The 25,890-nt window shown below is 39.4% G+C and overlaps 1 protein-coding gene across 6 annotated transcripts in view; it reads right to left on the reverse strand.

Moving 5' to 3' along the window:
- The window catches only part of TRPC1 (transient receptor potential cation channel subfamily C member 1), a 69,376-nt gene that overhangs the window by 10,905 nt on the left and 32,581 nt on the right, over positions 1–25,890 (reverse strand). For 2 of the 6 annotated variants that reach the window (XM_081139282.1, XM_081139283.1), the window contains 5 exons: positions 20,943–21,074; positions 18,100–18,295; positions 12,711–13,047; positions 2,805–2,944; positions 1,291–1,434 (listed from right to left, as the gene is read on the reverse strand). In XM_081139282.1, the coding sequence (XP_080995408.1) occupies positions 1,291–1,434; positions 2,805–2,944; positions 12,711–13,047; positions 18,100–18,295; positions 20,943–21,074 (949 nt within the window). The remainder of the gene's footprint in view (positions 1–1,290; positions 1,435–2,804; positions 2,945–12,710; positions 13,048–18,099; positions 18,296–20,942; positions 21,075–25,890) is intronic. The other 4 variants (XM_081139284.1, XM_081139285.1, XM_081139287.1 and 1 more) reach the window with 4 other exon arrangements.

The following is a 25,890-nucleotide window of genomic DNA, read 5'->3' on the forward strand; positions in this document are numbered from 1 at the left end:
AATCTATTCCAGGATATCTAGCAGAGGAATTAAAAACCACCACCACCATTTATAGACTGGAAGGTATATAAGGCAGAAACTGCACACCCCACTCACTCATCAAATTAGCTGAGAGCCCATCTGTGCCTCCTAAGCCAGATGCATAGGTTTGCTTGCCTTGCTTATTTAACAAATGTGCATGTTTTAATTTTATAAATAAATTCACTTTAACACAATGCAATTATTATCTGGAGTCACTTGTTTGAATTCATTCCAGTGAGCATGACAAGAACAGAGGTGGGGACGGCCCTCTCCCTCTGACGCAGGGGGCTGTTCTGTAACACCTCTCTGGTGTCTGGGAGGGGTGCCTGCCACAACACTCCAGGAAACACTGTTGCAGGCTGACAGCACAGACCAAATCAAACCAGGTTTTCCCTCCATATTTTACATTTCATATTTCTGGAGAAGGTAATTATGCCTTTTATTTAAACTATCTCCTTTAAAGATATAAAGGAGAATCTAAATTGTCAGTAAATTTTGATTTATCAAGAAAAATAAATATTGCTCATATTTTCAGACTTCTAACTTAGAATATATGTAGAGCCAATTACCTGGCAGAATTGACCCCACCTCCTAGAAATAACCAACTACTAAAATCTGTGGGGTAAATTCAACCAATTATGAGTCCTTTCTTTAGTGTAAAGAGACTTAGGATTTAGTCCTGGACTCTCATGCATAATACACTACTTTGAACAAATCACATACCATCTCAAAAGCTCAATGTCTTTAACTATAAAATGCTATAACAAATAAGACTGGACTACATGTACTCTATGAAATTTTTTGTCTAAATATGCTATTTTCCAACTTATTACATTTAATACTTATTTGCACAATGAGAGTATTTTTTAAATTTAGCTTACATGTTTTCAAAACCATGTAGTATAAATTCTGTTTATACAACACCTCCCTTATATTTATCACTTAAAACTTTAAATGTGAGATTCACTTTGTTAAGAAGCAGATTTTTATGTCCCTCTAATGTCTGAAGTATAACTCTATTTAAAAGACATCTATGTCTGTGGACTGGGGAGAGAGGGACAATGGACTTCAGTTTGGGAAGTCTGAAAACCTGAAAGCAAAGGGTTACCATTCAGACAGAAGCAAAGGAGATGAACACGCTGTCTTTTCAATTATTTTCAAAAGCAAAGGTGAGCTTCAACATCGTGAGATGACAATGCTCTAGTGACAAGCAGCAAGGTGGTAACAATAATGACCCCTACCAAATATTCTATATGGAATTTTATTTACCTGTAACGGACCTAAGACAGAGCTTGTTGTGTACATGAAGAAGAGCCGGAGGTAACTGAGGACATTTGCGAATGCAAAAAGGCCTTCCGCCACCAGCGTGGGGTGAAACGCGTCCCAGTCCTTCCGCTCAGCGAAGTCATGAAACTGAGGAAGACAGAGCCAAAGGGAAATAAAACTTACTCCAATTACTCAAAAAACCTTTTAATTGTCTCCTTGTGGGAGATTGTTTACGTTTTATAAAGTTCTCTTCTTTTAATAGAAGTAACATTGTCTTAATGAAATATTTCTACATTGGTGAGGCAATATCACTGCTCTATATGAGGTTTTCTCAGATATCGTTAGGTTTAAAAAAATTAAAGTTTTAAAAATTGTCATTAAACTTTTTATGAATAAATGATTGCTAGTTTTTCTTAAATTCTACAACACAAATTTGAAGTATGTTAACATGTCAATTAATTAGCTGTCATATTAAATTAGCCTAGCCCCTTGACTCAGGATTCTAGAGTGAACCATAGAAGTTCTCCCGTCTAAATGCCCAGGAGTGCACTGTTACCTAGACAGAGAGTGGACACACGTTCCAACTGCCTCGGATAGTCGCAGATTATGTACCAGTTTTCTTGGCATAATTGTTAACAGTGCCCCTCCTCTTTCATTCTCAAAATACCCTGGTTTGGTTAATACATGATCTGGGCATCCCACTTCCAGAACTAGAGACTAGTGTAAAAAACAATGATCCTTGACTCTGTATTAACTGTGTATCTATGTACAACCAATTTTTATTTTTCAGTTATTTCACAATTCTGGTCACTGAACATATCTAACATGTTCCATACCACTGATTACTTAAAGGAATAGTGTTTTTTAATAAAGTAAAATGATATTAGATAACCAGTTCACCTTTTCTATAGTCTATAAAAAATAAAATAAAGTAAAATAAAAAACCAGAAAATACTGTATCTTTTATAATGAATTCAATTCAGATAAACATTTTTTCTGGCAGATATAAAGATATCTAACACTACTTAACTAGCTTTGTGTTTTCATTTTAAGTACATACACATGAATGAGGTACGTAAACCTAGCTCATATATAAGGAGTCAGCATTGGTAGAAAGAAAATGCCTAGACAGACCTGGATTTAACTCCAGTCTTGGCTTCTGACTGTGTGGTCTTGGGCAAGTTACTTAATATTTCTGAGCTTCATTTTCCTTATCTGAAAATGGGGATAAGAACATAGAGCCTCATAGAGTCCCTGTGAGGATAGAATAGATAAAGTATAGCAAGTATGAACCACGGTGCTGGCACGTGACAGAACCAGCGCTCACAGGTGATCAGCCACCTGTAGACTGGGTGAGGAAGGGAGCAGTGGGCACCACTCCCTTCCACAGGGACAGGGTTAAAATGAAAACACATCAGGTACAGATTTGAGCCAATGTAACTCTGACTTTGGTGGCTAAACATCTCAGGTTTTCTCTAAATAAACTTCATTGTGCCTCCAGTTGAGTTAATAGTCACCTTGTTGTGAGCAACCACTTTGAGGGCAAAGGTTGCCAAATAAAGGGAATTCATGACAAAACTGAGTTGATTACGAGATTCTTCTAAAAAGTCTTCCAACCCTTCATACCACAGTCTTTTAATGTCTGACCAAATCATCCCTAAAAAAGGAAGAAAAAAATCAGATAACGCTTCTTACTTCAATAAGCTTAAATATGCTTTTGGATTCAAAGAATTAAATAACATTTGTATCAGCTGTAGCCTCATTAAGAAGAAAACTTTTCAAAAAAACCTCTCAAAATCTGAAAAAAAATATTAAGTTTTATATGGTAAGGTCTTTCCCAGAGTTGGAGCAGTCACACAGAAAACAAACTGGTGCCACATGCAGACCCCCACCCCCGAAGGCTCAGTTCCATTCCCGTTTCTCTCTATGCTCACTCCCAAGGTGGCCTCATTCAGTCTTGTCTAATGGTTTAAATGCCATATATGTCAGACTTTCAGATTTACATCTCTAAACTCAACCTGTATTTATATAATAATCAGTATCTCTAAACCTCTCTTAAATCCCACTTGTTTAGGTCCTCAGCTGCTCTGTCCCTAAATGGGCGCCCTACATGTGCCACCTGAACTCATCTGTCCCAATGCACTGCACTTGCAGACCTCCCTGCCTCACTGGAGGGCAATTCCCTCCTAGTTGCTGCACCCAAATGTCCTTGAATCATCCTTGACTCACGTTTCTTTTAAACCACACATTTAACGCCCAGCAAAACCTTTAGGTTCTACTTTCAAAATATATTTAGGATATAACCCTTGTCATTACATCTCAACTTCAAGCCACCGTCATTTCTTGCTTGGATTATCTTAACAGCCTCCCAGGTCTCCCTTCTCTTACTCTGATCTCCCTAAAATCTATTCTCAACACAGCAACCAGAGTAATTCTTTTAAAACGCCAAGTGTTGCTTTCCTACTCAAAACCCTGTAGTAACTCCCAGAGAAAGGATTAACTGCAGGTCAGAACTTTCTCCATGGGAACCTCGTGCTATCATCTCTTAAAGCGGTTTCCTTGAAAACATATTATGTTAAGAAAAATACAGAGGACAGCTGTTGCCAACATTATAACAATAACCACCGCTGGGAAACTGCCTTTGGACCAGGCAGACTGGGTGAGCTCAGAGACCCCGACGGCACACACAGCAAGCGCACCCCGAGAAACAGGCCTCAGCTGTGCGAGGTCCCCCGCCGTTGGAGCGCCTGCACCACGGGGGCTGCTCACGCTGTGACACAGCTCCTGCGGGCCTGAGGCCTCACCCCATAAACTGATGTGCTCGCGGTGGGCTGTGGGCTGTGGAGCAGCCCCGACCTTTCCAAGAACCGCCGATGAAGGTCCATTTGAAGCCGTCTTGTGACACGCTGGGCTTGCTTGCAGCCGCCCACACAGCTCAGTGCCGCCCATCCCAGGTTCCTACCAGTGTCCTGTGCGTGAAGGGAACGGGGACCCAGGCCACTGCTGCGGGTTGTGCCGTGAGCCCGCACCCTCCCTTGCACCCCATATCCCCGAGTGGAGACCGAATGCCTCACAATGCTGGCAGAGCCCACCTCTCCTCGCCTCCTCGCTCCCGTGCTGGTCTCTGACGGGCCTTCAGCCTGCACATGGGCACGTCCCCCTGGAAGAACCCCACCTGGTGCCACCTGGCCAACTCCCGCACGCCAGGTCTGCTCACTACCTACTCAGCGCCGTATTTAAAACTGCAAACCCCATGCTCCCACTCCCAAACCCAATTCTGCTTCTCTTTCTTTCCCTTAGTACTTACCATTTAAACACGGGGTAAAGTCCACGTAGTGTGCCTAGTACTAACTCTGCCACTCACTGGGCGAGCTCTTCCAGGGTAAGAAACTTTGTTTTATTAACCAATGTCCTAAATGTAAATGTCCCAAATAGTGTCTGATACATTGTGGGTGCTCAAAAAATTTGCTAAGTGAATAAACATGCAGATAAAAACCAACCAACCAACCAACCAACTTCCGTTTTTGGCCAGAGGTACCTTCATAGATATATATTCCTGGGAGTACCAGAGAACAGTAATGTAACCCAGGATAGTTTTACAATACATTTCTCCAGGAAGACACTTTTAGAGATCATGAAGTAACAAAAGAATAGAATGCTGAGCCGTAACACATGGGTGAAGACCAAGTCCAGTCCGCCAGAACTGTGCTCTGGCCCACCAGCGGGCAGATTAGCCCCCTGGGAAACATGAAGCATTTCTGAAAAACTCTGTTCACAACATCTTACTTATAATAGCACCCATATTTTATGTAGAAAAACATTTACAAGTATTCGCAGACCTGACAAGAAAAACACTTTTAAAAACTCCACTTGGGCCCTGGCCAGTGTGGCTCAGCTGGTTGGGTATTGTCCCGTGCACCAAATCGTTGCCTGTTTGGTTCCTGGTCACGGCACATGCCCGGGTTGTGGGTTTGATCCCTGGTAGGGGGCGTACAGGAGGCAGCCGACCATGTTTCACTCTCACACTCATGTTTCTCTCCCCCCCTCCCTCTCTAAAAATCAATTTTAAAAATCTTTTTTAAAAATCCCACTTGGATGAGTGTCTATTTAAAATGAGCAGATGGGGGGAGGGGTGGCAGGGGGATAAAACATAAAATATAATGAACAGATAAAAACTATCTGAAAACATTAAATCTGTCTACATTTTATTAATTCAAACACTGTGACATTAAAACACTAAACCAAAAAAAAAAAAAAAAGGCTTACAGGAAAAAGGCTGCCAGAAAAAATAAGTAGAATTGCATTCTGTAGACTGCAACATTATACCTAAAGAAAACTCTTGACAAAAATTGGAACATGAACTGGAAAAGATTTTTGATCAAAAAAGGCAGACATGAAAGAATATTAAGCACCACCCTCAGGTGGCTCCCGTCTCCTGTGCAGCACCCCACACCAGAAAGGAAGCAGATACACACTTCCGAATGGGATTGGAAGAACGAAGTAATTTTAAACTACAGGGTGTACCCCCAAAATGTCTACACACTGTAACAGCTGATAGCTCAATTTTGAAAATGAAATGTTTTAATAAACACTGCCTTTATAATTACTCGAGGTATGTGTATGAACTTTTTTGGACACCTCATATTATAAGCAATGCAATCACTGCACAACCAATGGACTGTATATCCGGTCCTTGTTTTTGCTTTTTGGAACCAGTAACTAACACAGTAAACTGTAATCCCATCATTTGGGATTCCTCAAGGCTTGCTCCCAGGTCCTGTCTTCTAATTTTATACTTTCTCCAGCTTCACACCCATGGCCAGTGTATTCACAGATAGCGGACCTACGGGCACACTTCCATGTGAGCTTCAGACTAAGACATCCAGTGGTCTGCCTGGGATCCCTTTGGGATATCTCGAAGCCTTTTCAATTTCAACCTATCCAAAACCACTAATCTCCAAACCTAGTACTCTTTCAAAATACCTAAGCTGTTTAATCATCTCTGTCTCCCTCACCCCCTACATATGATGTATTTCCATGTCCTATTAGCTTTACTTTGTAAGTACTTCTCACATCTGTTTCCTTCTCTCATTTTCTATCACAACCACCCTAAATCCCAGGTCCCATCAGCTGTCACTGGAGTACCGCAACAGCCTCCTCTTGGTCTCCCTCCACCAACGCTTGCCACAGACCCATCCTCCCAACCCATTTCCCACACTGCAGCCAGATGGCCTTTCAACAGGCAAATCTGATGGTGTCACTCACCTGCTTAAAAACTGCCACGGTTTCCCATTATTCTTAGCATAGCAAAAATGACTCAGCACGGTGTGGAGCACACCCGCTTCTTCAGCTTCCCTTGAATTCCCTTCCCTGCTCCGGCCTTCACTGTCCCTCCTTTGTACCATGCTTCCTCTCGCCAGGGCCTCGGAATTTAATGACTTCATCAGCCTAGAGTGCGCTTCTCTCCCAGTTCTAGTTGCCTCCTCCTTACCCCTCAGATACTAGCTCACTTGGCACTTCCTCAAGAAGCCTGCCCGCCTCCCTGCCTAGTGGAGTGCCACGTAGTATGCTTGCCTTCCCAGCTCCATGACCTTCACTCAGTAGCACTTAACTCACTTGAAATTTTTAACTTATAGTTGTGACTCTTAAGTTACTTTGCTTTGGGTTTTTTGTTTGTTTTTACCTTAATTAGACCACAAGCTCCATGAGTGTTGAGCCATATGCTTCTGCTGGTGCTTGGACAAAGTAGGTACACACATTTTAAAAAAGTTTTATAGTAGCTGTTCTATTATATTCTACAGTAAAAAATTAAGTGGCATAGGCACAGACAGCAATGTGGTGATGGCTAGAGGGAGGGAAGGCGGGGGCTGGATGGAAGTGGGCACAGGGGGTAAAAATGGGGGCATCTTTAATAGTGTCAACAATAAAGGTCAAGATTTAAGTGAAAGGATACCACTAATATTCTTTGCATTGACCACCACAGTTTCCTTTTTCCCCACCTTAACTTTTATAATTTAATCCTACCTTTTTCTGGAGGGCTAAGGAAACGAACAGGAAACAAATGTAGGAAAGTCAGCTGCGGCGGAGTCAAAGCCGCCATGCAGAGCGCGCGGGGAAACGGAAGCAGCGCCCCAGACAAGCAGGCGGCGCTGCAGGCTGGCACAGTGCGCACAGTGGGCGGGGAGCCAGTGCTGGGGTGGCCGGGCACCCCGGCAGGGGTCGCCGGGCCTGGTGCTTTAAACGGGAGCCGAGCTGAGAAGAGCAAAATAACTCCAGGAGTTTTACTGCCTCACATTTCACTGCTCTACTGAGGCGGAAGATGGCTAGAAAAGTAATCATATTGTGTGTGTGTGTGTGTGTGTGTGTGTGTGTAACAATGTTATTGAAACTGGGCCACTGTGATTAAAAAGGAGGAGCCATATTTTCACCATGATTATGAAATTCAGTGATAGCACATTTATATCATCTGAAGAGTGGTATGATTCTGAATTCAATGAGTTTTTACTCACTGCTAGGAAATATAACTAATTCGATTCTTATACAGACTTCGGTAAACTGAATCTTATTTATAAAACAAAGAAAATGTTATTTCTTCTCACTACCATTTAAACAATAGGCTATAAATAAATAATATAAAATTTCCTTTCTTTATGACTAAGGTATATACAACAATCTCTCAGAAATAGTTTAAATAGAGAAAGAGTTTCTTAGAGATTCCTTTCAGCCCAGTATTTTTCAACCTACTCAAATAAAAATATACACAAATTTCACACTGAAAAGATCTATAACAATGCAATTTGGAACTATATATGATAAAGTAAAATTATTTCCTAAGTTAAAACATATCATTTTAGAAAAAACAGCAGAAACACAGAAAACAGAAAATATTAAAAGAAATTAATCTTTGACCTAAATTTCAGATGTGTATTATTTTTATGTACCTAATTTTAGTTTAAAATAGCTTTTCTTTTTCAATTACAGCTGCCATAAAATATTTTATTAGTTTCAGTTGTACACATAGTGATTAGACACTTCTATAACTTAGGAAATGATTCCCCTGGTGAGTCTAGAAGCCACCTGGCACCACACATAGTTATTACAATATTACTGACCATATTCCCTATATTGTACTTTATATCCCCATGACTATTTTTGTAACTGGAAATTTGCATATCTTAATCCCTTCCCCCTTTTTACCCAGCCCCGCAAACCCCTTCCCACCCAGCAACCATCAGAATGTTCTATCTATGAGTATTCTTCTGCCTTGCCTGTACATTTGTTTTCTTTCCACATGAAAGTAAAATCATACACTTGTCTTTCTCTGTCCATCCTACCACACCCAGCACAACATCCTCCAGATTCATCTGTTAGTGCAAGTGGTAATATTTCACTCCATTTATGGCTGAGTCATATTGCACTGTACACATGTACCACCTCTTCTTTATGCACTTGCCCATCGGACACCTATGTCGCTTCCATATCTTAGCTACAATGAACATAAAGATGCATATATCTTTTCAAAGTGGAATTGCTGGGTCCTTCTTTGTCTCTTGTTATAGCTTTTGTTTTAAAGTCTATTTTGTCTAAGAGAAGTTTTACTCCCCAGCTTTTTTGGTTTCCATTTGCATGAAATATCTTTTTCCATCTCTCCACAACCAATCTTTGTGTGTCTTAAGATCTGAAGTAGGTCTCTAGTAGCAGTATATATATGGGTATTATTCTCTTATTCATTCAGTAACTCTATGTTTTTGATTGCAGCATTTAATCCATTTACATTTAAAGTAATTGTTGGTAGGTATGTAGTTATTGCCATTTCATTATTAATATTTTTTATCTTTTCTTTCTTCTCCTTAAAGAAGGTCCTTCAACATTTCATGTAATACTGTTTGGTGATGAACTCCTTTAGCTCTTTCCTGTCTGGGAAGCTATTTATCTCTCCTTCAATTCTAAATGATAGCTTTGTTGGGTAGAGTAAATCTTGGTTGTTAGGTCCTTGCTTTTTACCACTTTGAATATTTTTTGCGACTCCCTTCTGGCCTGCAAAGTTTCTGTTGAGAAATCAGCGGACTGTCTTATGGGAGCTCCCTTGTAGGTAACTAACTGCTTTTCTCTTGCTGCTTTTAAGATTCTTGGTTTTTAACCTTTTGCATTTTAATTATGTGTCATGGGATGGGTTTCTTTGGGTTCATCTTGTGTGGGATCTCTGTGCTTCCTGGACCTGTATGTCTATTTCTTTCACCACAATGAGAGTTTTCTGTCATTATTTATTCAAATAGGTTTTCTACTCTTTTCTCTTTCTTCTCCTTCTGGTACCCCTACTATGTGGATACTAGTATGCATAATGTAGTCCCAGAGACCCCTTAAACTATCCTCATTTTTTTTTTTTTTTTGCTGTTCTGATTGGGTGGCTTATGCAACCTTGTCTTCCAAATCACTGATTCAATCCTCTGCTTCATTTAATCTACTGTTGATTCCCTGTAATGTATTCATCATTTGACTGACTCTTTTTATGTTTTCTATCTCCATTTTATTGTTGAAGTTCTTGCCGAGTTCATCTATTCTTCTCCCAAGTTCATTGAACATCCTTATAACCAGTATTTTACACTCTGCATCTAGTAGGTTGCTTATCTCCATTTTGTTTAGTTCTTTTTTAAGAGTTTTCTTCTGTTCTTTCATTTGGGACGTTTCTTTGTCTCCTCATTTTGGCTGCCACCCTGTGTTTGTTTCTATGCATTAGGTAGAGCTAGTATGTCTCCTGGTCTCAGTGGAGTGGCCTAATGTAGTAGGTGCTCTGTAAGGCCAAGTGGTGCAGTCTCCCTGATCACCTGAGTCAGTTGCTCCAAGTTTGTCCCTTCTGTGGGCTTTGTGAGCCTTGATTGCTGTTGGCATGTCAATGGGAGGGACTGACCCTCAGGCTGATTGTGAGGGCTGGTCATGACTACAGTGGAGGAACTGTTGTGCAGGGGCAGGACCTACATAGCAGGATTCACTTTAGTGAGGCTCTGGTGCCTGGAAAGTCTGCCTTTTCTGTGCAGTTTGTACAGATGGTTGGGTGGTGCTCTGGTGTAGTCTGAGGCTGGCCACCACATGTGCTGGTTCTGGGGCCTCTTGGGAGAGTTTCTGGTGCTGGACAAGGTCAGCTGCTGCCTGTGACCTCCCTGGAGCCACCTGGTATAAGCTCCAAAGTTATCTGCAGATCGTAGCCACTTGTGCTGGGCTTGGAGGTGCCTGATAGAGGTTAAACTGTGAACCAAGGCTGGCTGCCATTAGTGCCAGGGTTGAAGCTACTTAGCAAGAGGTACAGGTATGTTGAGGCCAGATGCTGTTGCTTGAGTTTTATGAGCCTTTGAGAGTTTACGGAAGTCTGAAGCATGAGCCAAGACAGACGATGGAAAAGCCACTGGAAGAGGCTTGGGTGGGCACACAAGTTGGGCGGGGCAGGATCTTAGGGAATCATTAGGGCAGGGTGAACAGTATTAGCCAGGTTGACTGAGATTCAGATATGGAGCCTGTCTGCATCTGCAACCAAGTAGGGGGAGGATTTAGTAAACAGTTGCTTCTGCCAGCACTTCTATCTGGGAGTAAGCTACCCCTCCAGCTCTCACCCTGAAGCCAGACAATTCAGTTCCCCCTAGTATGTCCCTGGCTGCTGCCCCAGAACTGGAGTTCAGAGCCAGTGAGTCTGTCAGCAAGTCAAGCCCTTGAGTGGACCATTTAAGAGGAATGCCTAGGATTCTACCAGCCTTCCGTCTCACTCAGCTAAAATCGCTGCTGGTTTTCACAACCAGAAGTTATGAGAACTTTCCTTCCCAGTACTCAAGCCCTTGGATACAGATCATGGTGTGGGGCTGGGACCCTTCACTCCTTAGGGGAAACCTCTACTCCTCAGGGGGAACTTCCTCAGCCTCCTGATTCTCAACCACCAGAGTGAGTGTGGAAGCAGCCTATATCGAGTCTCCACCCCTCCTACGGGTCTTGATGTGTCTTCTGTATATCCTTAGTTATAGGAGTTCTGTTCCGCTAGACTTCAGGTGACTCTCAATGATGGTTATTGTGTAGTTTAGTTGGAGTTTTGCTTTGGTTGTGGGAGCAGGTGAACACATGGTATACCTAACTCTGCCATCTGACCAAAAGTCTGTTTTATCTATCTGATTTTAAGCATTAATGTACCATGGATTGAACACTGCTAAAAGTAAAAAACTGATGGAAATCAAGTTACTTGAAATTAACTAATTTCCAAATAAAAAAACCAAATATGCACATTATATTTTTAAATTTTTTAATCCTCACCCAAGGATATTTTTTCCATTGATTTTTTTTAGAGAGTGGGAGGGAGGGAAGGAGACAGACAGACATCGAGAGACACTGAATGGGTGCCTCCTGCACGAGCCTCAACCAGGCTTGGGATCGAATCTACAACTGAGGTATGTGCCCTTGAATGGGAATCGAACCACATGTGACCCTTTAGTCTGCAGGCCGATGCCCTAACCACTGAGCCAAACTGGCCAGGGCAAAAGTAAACATTGTACTTTAACTATTCTCAAATTATTTAATAACTGAAACAATAAAAAAACATTAATCAATCAGTGCTTTACACCATAGAAAAGACTAAATTTCAATATTTTTACTCTATAGCAAATGAAAGATAAGTCGGAAATGCTGAGGTTAAAAACAAGGTTGAAGATCCAGAGAGAAAAAAGGGAGAAGTCATTAAAAGTCTATAAACAGACAATTTGATTATACCTCAGCTCCTTACCTCCCACCCCCATCAAAAAAAGGGCAAGGGGAGCAGAAGGTCATTTAAAATATTCACTATACAACATAATACTTATAAAAACCCATTTTCACATAAGAAAATGTCATATGTATCTATATCTATACATACATATATCTATATATATTTAAAACTGTAATTTCTAAAGAGATATAGCTATCAATACAAAGAATTGATTTTTAGAGTGAGTCATCAGGAAAATGTAACTACAAAAGTTCATAGGTTCTTAAAAGGAAAAATAATGATATAATAAAACAAAATACTTAACTCTTCAGATGCAACTAAGTATAAAACATATTATATTTCAAAATACTTAATAGGTTCATACTCTTATACCAAAAAAAGCATTCATCAGCAAACTTTTTGTTTTAAGTCATAAACAATTTTAGAGACTGAGAATAGAAAAATTTCAACTTCCATGTAAGTAAGTAATATTAAATAAGAGCTGTTCCTTTATCATCAAATTCAGGAACATTTATCTTTACAAAAATGTTAGTTAAGTCTTCAATGATCATGGAAGTATTCAAATTCTTGATGTGTAAACAGTGTAAAATTACAAACTGAACGCATATGTTTATAATGCCACCAAGAAAAGGAGAATTAATGGGCTTAATAAAGGTTGAACCTTTCAAATGAACCCAATACTTACCGATAATCCACAGTATAAGAAGATAGTCTATTCTTTCAAGGGCTGGTCCCATAGTGTTTTTCTTATCCTCGTTGTAGACAAGAGAGTATAGGTTTAGTAACAGCAAGAATGTGAAATATGATGCTCCATGAATAATAAATTTCATAAAAGGTGTATGAATGATTCTGCCGAACTGAGATTTAGGAGCTATCAAATAGCAAAGTGACAAAAGTGGCCAAAAGATGCCAACTGTTAACACAGTCATTATCTTCTTACAGGTGGGCTTACGTCGGTAACCTGACATCTGTCCAAACCAAACAGTGTTCAGAAATTGTTGGCAGTTAGACTGGGAGACAAACTGAAAAGGAACACACATACAAAAAAAAAGTGAAGTGCAACCTGTAAATAGGATCTGATAACACCATTATTTAACTGATACTTAAAGTGTTAATAATAGCTTAAAATGAATTTTATACAGTCCACATAGATTTTTTTTCTTACATGTAATAAAGGCTGTACAAGTTCAGAGCACAGACTCCGGAGCCAGATTACCTAGATTCAAATCTAGGCTCTTCCACTCATTAAATGACCTTGAGCAAGTTTTTAACCCTCAAATTCCTTATGTGTAAAATGAAGATAGTACAGTATCTACTTCATAAACTTGCTACAAGGATTAAAAGTAAAGCTCTTAAAATAGTAACTGGTTAATAGCATACACTATTATGTATTGATTATTAACTTGCCTATTCAGCTATTTTGCAACATTTAATTTATAAATACTCTTATAATAATGTTTACAAAATTTCAAAGTTAACAAGTAAAATCCATAGAAAGAGATTTCAGGCTACAAAAACTAATGATTTCAGCTACAAGAACCCAAGATGTCAAGATAACAAAGCAATTAAAGTATAAACATCATATTTATGATCCATAAAAACAACATTTAAAATGCAATCAAGATATTCTTGCCTGGCCAGGTGTGGATCCAGGAGATCGCGGTTCGATTCCTGGTCAGGGCACATGCCCGGGTTGTGGGCTCCATCAATGACTCTCTCATCATTGATGTTTCTCTCTCTCTCCCCCGCTCTCCCTTCCTCTCTCTGAAATCAATAAAGATATATTTTAAAAAAAGATACTCTTTCATCTGCTTAGAACTGAATTCCATGTGAGAAGGAAAAATATTCCCAAATAAGAAGAAAATTCAAGTACAGAAAGTAATTTACCTAAGTTTATGAAGCTTTTTAGTTTGCAAATTCCAGAAGCAGTATTTTCCCAATATAATGCTCACTTAGGGATTCTGATAACTCTTCATACAGTGATGTGATCAGGTTTGAAATGAACAAAGTAAAGCACAACTGATCATATCATCATTCAGATATCTAAATAATATTTAGTCAATCTTCTCTTTCAAAATGATTTATCCTGATATAATTTATAGGATGTAACACCGTATTAAAAAAAAGTTTGTTGTTGTTTATTGTGCTTATCAAGAAATTTCCTACTATACTATAGTTTTTTTGGCACTTAAGTCTTACTTCATTCTTTATTCTTCTGCTCAGATTCAGGTATTCTTAGAGAATCTTAATTCGTCTCAAGATGAAATACTGGAGAGAGAAACAGCTTTTTCTCCCACCAATTACCCAACTTAGTAACATCCCAAACTTATTGGTTCACCCTTCCCCAAATATCAAAGTAATCTCAGGACTGATTGCTGTCCTTGCCATCCCTCTATATAATGATGATTTAATTAACAGTAATGTTAAGCATGTAATTGGGAAAACAAAATTTCAATTGGAAATGTTATAAGTCTGTGGTGGATTTTAAATGCTTTGATACTCCTCTGTTCAAGTGGTGAGCTATTAATGCTCCCTACCCTTCAACAAGCTTGGATTGCTTTTTTAAAAACCTGAATATTCATTTATTCATTTATTTTGTTAATACTCACTGAGGATATATTTTGCATTGATTTTTAGAGAGTAGGGATGGAGGGGGAGACAGAGAAAGAGAGAAACGTCGATGTGAGAGAGAGAGACATATCAATTGGTTGCCTCCCACACTCCCCCTGACTGGAAATCGAACCCGCGACCCTTTGGTGCATGGGCAGACGCTCTAACTGAGCACACCAGCTAGGGCTGTGATGGCTTTCACCAGGAGATTCTGGAAGAAATGATGCTATGTGACTTCTGAAGGTAGGTCATAAAAGGTCATGCAGCTTCCACTTTGAAGAACACTTCCTCTTGGAGCCATCAACTGCCATGCATAACGCTCCCTGCCTTGAAGCCACCCTGCTGTGAGGAAGCCCGTATATGGTGGCACTCCATGAGCCCTCAGGATTCTCCACCACCACGGCCACGCCCCTCCACAGTGCCAGGTCTCAGGAGGCCACGCTATGGACCCACCCGCCTGAGCACCAGCCCACTCAGAGCTCCCTGTCTGAGTCCTCAGCTGCTATGCAGGCACCAGACCTAAGTGACAAAGCCTCCAGGTGGCTGTAGCCCAGTCACTAGAGCTATCTCCAGGCGAGGCCCTCCACACAGTGAAGCAGAGACATAGCATCTTTGCCATGTCCTTTCCTAATTCCTGACCTGGAGGATCCAAAAGCATTATGAGATGATTAGGAAACTTGTAAAATGGTTATGAAATGCTGTTTTATGCCACTAAGTATCAGGGTAGTTTGTTATTCAGGATGAATCACCTGAATAATGTTTACCAACTATTTGGGAAAATATTATCTCCTTTAATCATATTTTGAAATCTAGTTTATAAAGCTATCTTACATTTTCACTCATCTTTAAAATTATAGAGCATCCTCTTTCAACTAAAAATATTACAATTTCTTTAAAAAGCACGGAAGCATTTATTACAGGTAAACTGAACATAATTTTAATCACATACAACCAGAGATAACTGAAATCATTGAGAGATTATGCTCAACCCTGAGTAACAGGAAGCATCCAGAGTCTGCACGAAACGGCAAAGTGCTGACTCTCCATGGAAGGACTGGCTTGGAGCAGCCCCTGCACGGCACAGCACACTAACCGCGCACCACGTAGCTGTCACACTGGGATCTGAATCACAGTCAGCAGTAGTATCAACAGGACAACTAGTCAAATTAGACCTGATACAAATGCAATCTAGAGACGAGTGCGTAGCCTTCACAAAACAGTCTCAACCCTGAGAGTCTACATCTGTTGCCACCATATGGTCGACACCTATGGCGTGCAGGAAAATCCAACCTATGCTGGATCGTTAATGCTGAATTCTGAGCAACTGTAAAGCTTACACCTGGCATCAATGGAAGTCAAGCAGTCGATGGTGGTCTTTCTTGGCTGGCAGGGCAAACGCTGAGGAAAATGAACTAAAAGCAAATGTACACAAAAGCTCTATGCTTCTGTCTGTCTCCTTTACACAAGTGGCTTCAAATCATCTAATCCTATTTCATTTCTGCATTCATGTTTCATGTAAGTTAGGCCTTGGTGATTTCTAACACCAAACCACAGAGGCAACAGACTGTGGAAAATGTACTTCACAACATTCCTCACGTTGCTGTAACAGTCAGGAAGGGTCATGTCCACTCTAGATTTTATTGTCCTGTCACAGGTATTCTCTTCTTAATCAAAGTTCACAGTCCAAATCCCAGCCAAAAGCAATGACAAAAAGCAAAGGACAATAGATGAAAATAATTCACATGGGACCCTACAATGAATTTTTCGTACTTACAAATATATGGCAATGTCGAGTGTATTTGGAAAATTAAAAACACGTATTGCAAGAAAACGGAGTAAGGCTCTGCAGGCCAAAGAAAAGGCCTTTCCTCTTAGATCAGAATATGTATGTGGGGGTGAGGCACGTTCATTCAATACGTGCCACAGGAGCCCAGTTGGAAAAATGAACACATCCCCAAGTATCATTTTTCAATGTTCCTTTCCTTACAGAACAATTGCAAAATTACATAAAAGCTGCTTTTCCCTTTCTTTCACCTTCTTTAGAACGAAACATTTGGTATCTTGTGTGTGCTCAGGCATATGTCATTAGAAGACTGCCTCCTAGTTTTTCTTCCCTAACCAGGATAACCTTGGCTCTGCCCACTTCTTTGACATTCTTTCCCCAATCACTGAAGTTGATTTTACATCTTGTTATCTCTCTAGTCTATCATTTTCTAAAATTTTATGTCTATTTTAAGTTGTAAAACAAAAGTAAAAAAATTAACCTAAGATCTAGTCAATAATATCTAGTCAAAATGTGTATTAGAAGAAGATTACATTAGGGTTTCTAGGCTGTTTCTACTCATAGGCACTAGCATTGTATTTCCTTTTGAAACCACATACGCATTCTACTGACTTATAATCTTATAGCTACACTGATTCAAATTCTTCTACTTAATTTTCCCCCCTATAAGTGTTCTACCTTAATCAAGAAACTTGGAATATTAAAAATATATATATAGGATTTGAAGCCAGAGATCTGGATACGCAATATATTATCTAGGGAATCTTAAAGTAAACATCTTAAAATTCCTGTATCAAACTACTGTGAGGCTCAAATTTTCAACCAAGATAAAAAAATAATTCTGTTCCCAGCATCAAAGGTCCTGTATTTTGCCTTCTACCATTACCTATTTCAGGCCCCATTTTTATATTAAAAATAAATTTGATAAACAAGTTTTATTCCAACCTCTATGTTGATGATGATAATTATGGGTCTTAGAAGCAATACCTGTAAAGTACCATTTATCAATACTCCATACTGTCAACTGGATATCACTGTCTACATATAAAATGTTTAGTAAATTATACCTAAAATGAAATTTAAAATGCATACCTTCCTTCTTCAAGTTCCTGAATCATGTGTATATATGTGTATGGGGAGAGGAATAGGTATTTCCCTTAATAGGAAGGGAGGAGGGCAGAGGAGCCAGATTCAACTTAGTTCTCATGTGCCTCTCCACCTCTGGTTTCACAATGAGCTAACAAGATTCAGGAAACATAATCTCAAATACTTCATTTTTAAACAGAAAAACACTATTACTATAAAAAGGACTATTATAACCAGATCAATAAAACAAACTATGACAAACAAAACACAAGATGGTAACTTCATTATGAGGTCATGATACAAGATCTTAACTGGGTAGCTACTATTTTGCAAAAACATTAAATTAATATACATATTATAATTAAAATTGTTAAAAATAATAGCAAATACCCCTGACTACTTGCTTGCTTAACTATATATCCTTAATTAATTCTTAAACCTAAGCTCACACAGATTCAGTAACTTTTCCAAGGACACGCATTTTTATGAAGCAGAACTAGGATTTCAGCCTCTATTTCTGCCCCAAAGCCTTTCCTCGGAGCCACTAAACTACTGTGGAGGAAACAAGTTAAATACATCACAGAAACCCTCATACCTCCTTTTGGTTATACTTGATAGCAAGTTTTAGACGACTTAAATTCATTCTTTCTTCTAATAATCCCCGTTTGTCAAGAGGCTCATCATTAGATGTATGGTTTAGAATAACCTCCAATTCGCGTGAATTCCGGGCTTGTGCAAGCAAATCTTTAGCAAACATTTTACATTGGCGGGCTAGCTCCTCATAATCATTCCTGTAAAATGCAATGGTTGGTTGGTTATTAGAAATGTCACTTCCACTTTCTAACTAAGCTATTTCACTAGAAAACATTTTCTTGGGAATATTTTAATTCTGATAATGGTACACCAAATGGGCAGTCATTATGTGCCGACCGCCAAAGAAACCTACTGTGCCTTAATTCTCCACAGTTTTGGGGAAAACTGAAACACAGTTATGTTCCTGGTGTTCACACAATGTTTCCATATATACATGTACATATATATACTGATAGTCCTAGAAATTCTGATAGTTGTCAACCAGTTCTTCACTTAACTCATTTGCCCTTATCCTCTATAAGTTTGGTATAAAATGTACTTTTATATGACTTAGCTAAACAATAATAAAAAATAAATAAAATTTAAAAAACCCCCCAAAACAATGATAATAATATATTAATGCTAACCAATAAACATTATTATATAGTTTTTAACGAAACATTTTCTCAATAACAGTCCATAACATGTTTATGCTACTTCTGATATTAAAATAGTATTTTGGTTAATTTCTAAAGTGCTCATTTAAAAATACTCAAGTTAGAAAGAAAGATACTGAAACATGTCTAGTAAAGAATTCTCTTCCAGAATCACATTTCCTTGAAATTTAGGACTTAACTGCTTGTTAAAGACAAGCCTAAATCAACTCGTGAGGAACTAAGAAGTCTTAGAACATTTAAAAAAAATATATCAATTACACTAAACTTATATCTGAGTAAAATAATTTAAGAATAAAGTTAGAAATAATTATGAATCAATTGAACATCAGGAAATTATTTTTTTTCCTTTTTCTTTAAGGGAAATAGGAGGACTTCCCATTGATTAATATCTCTATAAATCGAGTCTTCCATAAACTGGCTGCATAAAATTATAATGAAAAAAATTCAAAACTCTTAGGGGCTAACATTTTTCTCATCCATTCTTTGCATTTACTATGTAGCCAAAATACCTAAGAATAAACAGTTGGATTTCTTTTACAACTGAATTAGTGCCTGCTTCTTAGTCTAGGAATCTAATTGCAGATGGGAGCATCCACCTAAAGTGGGTAGTTTTACAAAGATAGCTCACCTTTAGATAAAGATTGCAAAACCAATAGATTCAAAGGTAAAATTAATATGCTTTATAAATCTAATTTGCTTACGTTCTACCAGGTTACTGGAAGACTAGTAAGTGGCTGTACAGTTTAGATAGAAATATAGCAGACTCGACGCAAGGAGTCCTGTTCTAGTTACAACTCTGCTCCTAGTTAGATGTTAGTATCAGTGAAACATCTAACCTATATAGATGACATTCTCTGCCCTTAAAAATAAGGGGTCATAGAAATGGATTCTATGATCACTTCAAAATCTACCTTTATTAGTCTATGATTATAATATAATCATAGTAGTTCTAAATCCTTCGTGAGAAGAATTGAATGAATTCTATTTTATATAACTCAGAACTCCAATTATCAGATTATAATAGAAAGTTCTTCATACATAAAAGGAATAATTTATTAATAGTCTCATGTGCTAATAAAATTAAAAGTAGCAACAAATTACATTTTAAGCATGTCTTATATGTTCATCCAAGTATATACTTTATGTCATTTCAAGTTGAAATACATTTTAATTTATCCAAATTAAAATATAGTAGTTCCAAACTTGAAAACTTATAAACGGGTATTTTTAAAGAGTTTCTAGAACTCAGAGCTATCAAGAATACATTATGTATTGCTATAAAGGTAAAAAAAAAATGGCAAGCTTCATTTTGCCCTTCCAGTAAGTAGAAGTTTGAATTTCCCAATAGTATCAAATCCCTGGAGGAGAGCAGGGTAAGACGTGGGGCTCTGCCATCGGCTGGATGTGATAACAAAGGCGGGACTGGCAAGGGATCTCGACCACTTCTCCATTCTTCGGAGGGCATCAGGGATGCCATAACTTAGGGGAAAGTCTCAAAGCTTTCCCTCAAGTTTACTAAAGGTGGTTTTCTAAAAAAAGTTTTTTAAGTGTCTATCAGTAGTTTAATAGGCTGCTTTTTCCAAAGCCTCCCCCCAACTTAGCTCTTAAAGGAGAGATGATAGCAGCGGTTCTTTGGGTATACAAAGTGCCAGGACTGCAGGCACCTCTTCATTCCAGAGACATGCCTCCGTGCTCTGCTTCTCTCAACAGAAGCTCTCAATGAACAGTGAAAACGGAGGTTTCTCCGTGTGGAACCTCCCTGACATACAGAAAGCAGTCCACATGCTTCTAAAAGTTACGAAGAATCACACTCCGAGGCCGGTTACGGAATGTGGGATGAGGGGAGGCAGGTCAGGGAACAGTTGTGAGTGATTCTGTTCTTGCTTAAGGCTACCGCTACCACCACCACTGCTCTGCACACGGCCCTAGGATGCCCTGGGCATGCTGAACAAAGCAGGCCCCAGGGTGGTGCAAGAGGGGCAGAGAGCAGATGGGGAAGTGACCTAAATTACACCAGGGTCCATTCCACTGAGGGAAGGAAACCCCGGGCAGGTGGCAGCAAGGTCTGGTCATCTTGGATCAAATGTAAATATATATTTTAATTTGGCCTAAGAAAAAACTCAGGTTGAAAATATTCTAAAAAAAAAAAAGAGAGAAAGATATAATTTATAATTTCCATTCATCCCACCTGAATTCCACCTCCACAAGGCTTAGTTCTTTTAAATCAGCACTAAGTTCAAATGCTCTCAGAATTGGATCCTCCTCTGTTAACATTATTAGAGCTGGACTGGCCAAACAACGATATATATCAAGACGAAACCTGTGATAAAATTTTATTCCATAATGTAAAAGAAAATTATTATATATGATTAGTATTTTTAATTCACAGTTTTCATAAATTTAAAATTATAATATTATAAAATCAAAAGAACATAAAACAAATATACTTATTACAAGATATTTTGCATAAAAAGAAAAAGACTTTTAAAATATTTTGGTATAAATACAGAAAAATTTTCTATTCCTGAATCCAACTTTATTTTAAATGAAATATGCTAATCAATAATACATTTTGATTATTAAATTCTTCCTTCTCCAATAATAAAGACTACTTTAATGTGCTAAATATATGTAACACGAGTCACTCAACTAGATTTTTAAAAGATGTTTCAGATCTTAAGAATGAAATCATGTATGTATGCATAATCTAGCTACTAGATTACTTCCTTTACCTTCTGTAAACTAATTAATGTTCATATTCAATATCTAAACAGGAACCAAACCAGAAAAATTTTGCTATAATTCTTTCACTTATAAATATATAATTCTTACTTTGTAATTTGGCAGATGTTATATAATGCATATGTTTCTTTTAAATATAAATTTAATACATGCTTGCTATTTTTAAGAAAAAAAGTCACTTAGAAACTAGAGAGTATGGGGAAACTGTACTTTCTGCTCAATTTCATTGAACCTAAAAGTACTCTAAAAATACAGTCCATTAATAATTAAAAAACCATCCACCAAAGAAATCACAAGAGAAACTGGAAAATATCTTAAAGACGCTTACATTAGAAAGGAATCAAAATCTAAAATCAATAAGCTAAATTTTTAACTTAAGTTAGAAAAAGCACAAATCAGAAGATGGCAACAGAGTAGGTGGCAGTTACATTCGCCTCCTACCAGCCCTGAATTGTAATTACAACTAAAGCATAGAACAATCAATCTGAATAACCAACTAAAGACCAGCTGAACAGTCTTATAATAAGGATTTACAGAAGAAGCCACATCGAGACTGGTAGGAAGGGCAGAGACTTGAAAAGGGCTGGCCCTGCTCCCATGTAGGTGCTAGGAATCTGGAGGGATATCAGCTGCAAAGGTCCACCCTGAGAAAGGTGGGGTCTCAACCCCACACCAGGCTCTCCAGCGCAGAGCACCAGAGTCTTGATAAGGAGCCCACATAACATCTGGCTGTGAAAATCAGCAGGGATTCTGTCTACCAGGGAGAGATGGGATTCTGATAGGAATTCCAGGCTCCTCTTCAAGGGTCAGCACACAGAATCTGTTCACAGCCATTCACTCTGGGCTCCAGCAGAGGGACTGTGGGTTGGAGCAGGCTTGAATCTTGAAAACACAGACTTGGGCTGTGTAGCTCTTGGAAGAGAGCTGAAAGGACAGCCACCAGGGTCTCTGTGCTGAGTTCCTCACCTGTGCTGCCCACAGACGCCATCTTTCCTGGGGCTAACACTTCCCTCTAATCTGCACTGGCCAAGGGGGACTTGTACAACTTCCACCTCCTGGGCCCCTGCTACCCAGCCAACCTCAAGCCCTAAGAAAATATCTGCTGCCTAAGCTTGTGGTATAGACTTTCTTGAAGGAATGTTGAGAACAAACTCAAGGAGAATCAGAGACACAGTTGTGTGGCTCTGGGACAAAAACTATTTCCCGTCCCGCTTACCACAGGCAAGCCTGCACTGCCCCACACCCTGAGGCCATAGTAACCCATGGCTCACACCCTGTTCCCATAGCCAAGCACCAGCCTGGAGTAGTGGCTCTCCTGCAGCCAGAGTAGTGGCTTTCTTACCCTCACAGGAGATTCACTGGCCCCATCAGGGGAGAACCATTCGCTCCACCCTCCTGACTCTTGGAGACCCCACTCTGCTAAGCATGTGCTCCACAGTTAGCCTGCTGTGGCCAGCCTGGTCCCCAGGTGTAGAAGACTCTCCAGTAGATCCGGATAGACTCAGGAAAGAATTGAGTTGTTTGGCTCTTGGGCAAGGCCATTTTTTCTTGGGTAGGCCATTTGTCCCCTGCTCATACCAGAATAGCATCACTATTAATGATGTTCTCCCTTCACATGGCCAAGCCTTGATCTGTGTAGGCGTGATGAACATTGCTGGCCAAACCCTGATGAATCCCCGAGACTCACCCCTGCGACAAAGGACTGTGGGCACATAGCTGGTGGCAGCCCACCTGGGTGTACCCTGAGACTGTTGCTCTGTGGCTTCAGGCCCAGCACTGATACCAAGATGAATCTGTATCAATCTGGTGAACATCACTTTCCCCTACCTGGTGATTGACTGAAAGCTTCCCTTTCAAGAAACTCATGTACCACCAGAAGCTCTTTCAGTAACTGAGCCTAATAGGCAGCTAACAGGTGAGGGAAGAATGCAGGGAGCCTTGGGCCTTTTGCTGACCTGCCCCCAGTTCGGTGCCTGTGGAAATCGGTCTTATTGCACAGCTAGGCCCCTGCCACGCATACTCAGGCCCAGCAGAGGCAGTTGCAAACTGTGAATCACTTTGTATCTCCAAAAAGGTAGCTCAGGGCCAGTTACCAGCAGTGCCTAACATCTACTGGCACTAGAACCCTTCACAAGGGGCTCTAGAACCAACACAACCAGTGTTCTTACCACATTATAGTAAAGCCCAATTAACTGCATAAGCAGCGCGCACAAAGGGATATTTCAGCCCTAGATCCTGTTGGGGTAAATTCAACTTTGTGGAGCCAGCCCCCACACAGAAGCTCATATTTGACTCCCTCGTAGCCAGCTGAAGAAGCAACTGCACCTATGGAGAGGCCAACAGCACTCAAGACTCAACTTCAGCAGAAGGGCTCACATATACCACACAAAAAACATTCCTGGAGCACCCAACTGATGAGATTAGAAAGACTGCTCCTCTGAGCCCACAAGACACCTACTACATAAGGCCACCTTACCAGGCCATGGCAGACCTACCTAATACACAGAAACAAGTACAGAAAAATAGCCAAAATGGGGAGACAAAGAAACATGCCCCAAATGAAAGAACAGAAAAAATCCCCAGAAAAATAACTAAATGAAATAGAGGAAAGCAAGCTAGAGTTCAAAACAATGGTTATAAGGATGCTCAAGGAAGCTAGTGAGAACTTCAACAGCATGAAATGGCATAGAAACCATAAAAAATAACCAGTCAGAAATGAAGAATACAATGTCTGAAATATAGAATACACTAGGAGGGCCAGCCAGCGTGGCTCAGTGATTGAGTGTCGACCCATGAACCAGGAGGTCACAGTTTGATTTCTGGTCAGGGCACATGCCCAGGTTTGGGGCTCGATCTCCAGTAGGGGGTGTGCAGGAGGCAGCCAATCAATGACTCTCTCATATCAATGATGTTTCTATCTCCCTTCCTCTCTCTGAAGTATATAAAAACATTTTAAAAAAAGAATACACTAGAAGGGTCAATAGCAGGGAGATGAGGCATAGGACTGAATCAGTGAACTGGAAGACAAGGCAGTAAAAAACACCCAAACAGAACATCAAAAAGAAAAAAGCTTTACAAAATGAGGATAGTCTAAGGGACCTCTGGGACAATATGAAGCATACATCCGCATCATAGGGGTATCAGAAGGAGAAAAGAGAGAGCAAAGAATCGAGAACCTATTGGAAAAAATAATGGCTAAAAACTTCCCTAAGCTGGTGAAAGATAAAGACACACAAGATGGATCCAAAGAGGCTCACACCAAGACACATCATAATTAAAATGACAACGGTTAAAGACAAAGGGAGAATCTTAAATTAGTTATGTACATGTGAGCTCCCCTAAGACTGTCAGCTGATTTCTCAACAGAAACATTTCAGGCCAGAAGGAACTGGCAATGAAATATTCAAAGTGATAAAAACCAAGGAGCTACAACCAACACTACTCTTCTCAGCAAGGCTATCATTCAATATGAAGGTAAAACAAAAAGCTTCCCAGACAAGAAAAAGCTAAAGAAGTTCATTACCACCAAACCAGTATTACAAGAAATGTTAAAAGTCCTTCTTCAAGAAGAGAAAGTAAAAGAAAAAAAAGAGCAGTTATAAAGAATAAAATGGCACCAAACACATAACTATCAATAATCACCTTAAGTGTAAATGGATTAAGTACTTCAATCAAAAGACATAGGACAGCTGGATTACGAAAACAAGACGCATCTACGCATGCTGTCTAGAAGAGACCCATCTCAGAACGAAAAATACACACCGACTGAAAGTAAAGGGATAAAAACGGATGTATCATGGAAGTGGGGGGAAAAAAGCTGGGGTAGCAGTACCTATATCAGATAGAATAAACTTTAAAACAAAGGATAAAATAAGAGACAAAGAAGGACACTACGTAATGACAAAGAGATCAATCCAACAAAAGGATATAACCCTTGTAAACATATATGCACCCAACACAAAATCACCTAAATATGTAAAGCAAATCTTGATGGATATAAAGGGAGACAATGAGAGTAATACAGTATAGTAGGGGATTTTAACACCCCACTGACATCAATAGATAGACGTCTAGACAGAAAATCAATAAGGAAACAGCAACCTTAAACAACAAACTAGATCCGATGGATTTAACTGGTATCTTCAGAACATTTCACCCCAAAGCAACAGAATATACAGTCTTTTCAAGTGCACATGAAACATTTTGTAGTACAGACCAAATGTTAGAACACAAAACAAGTCTCAGTAAATTTAAGACTGAAATCATATCAAGCATCTTCTCTGACCACAATGGTATTAAACCAGAAATAAATGACAAGAAAAGAACTGAAAAACACACAAATACAGAAAGACTAAATAATGTTACTAAACAATGAATGGTTCAACAATGAGATC

Source organism: Miniopterus schreibersii (genome assembly GCF_964146895.1).
Source record: "Miniopterus schreibersii genome assembly, chromosome: 5".
Classification (NCBI taxonomy): Eukaryota; Metazoa; Chordata; class Mammalia; order Chiroptera; family Miniopteridae; genus Miniopterus; species Miniopterus schreibersii.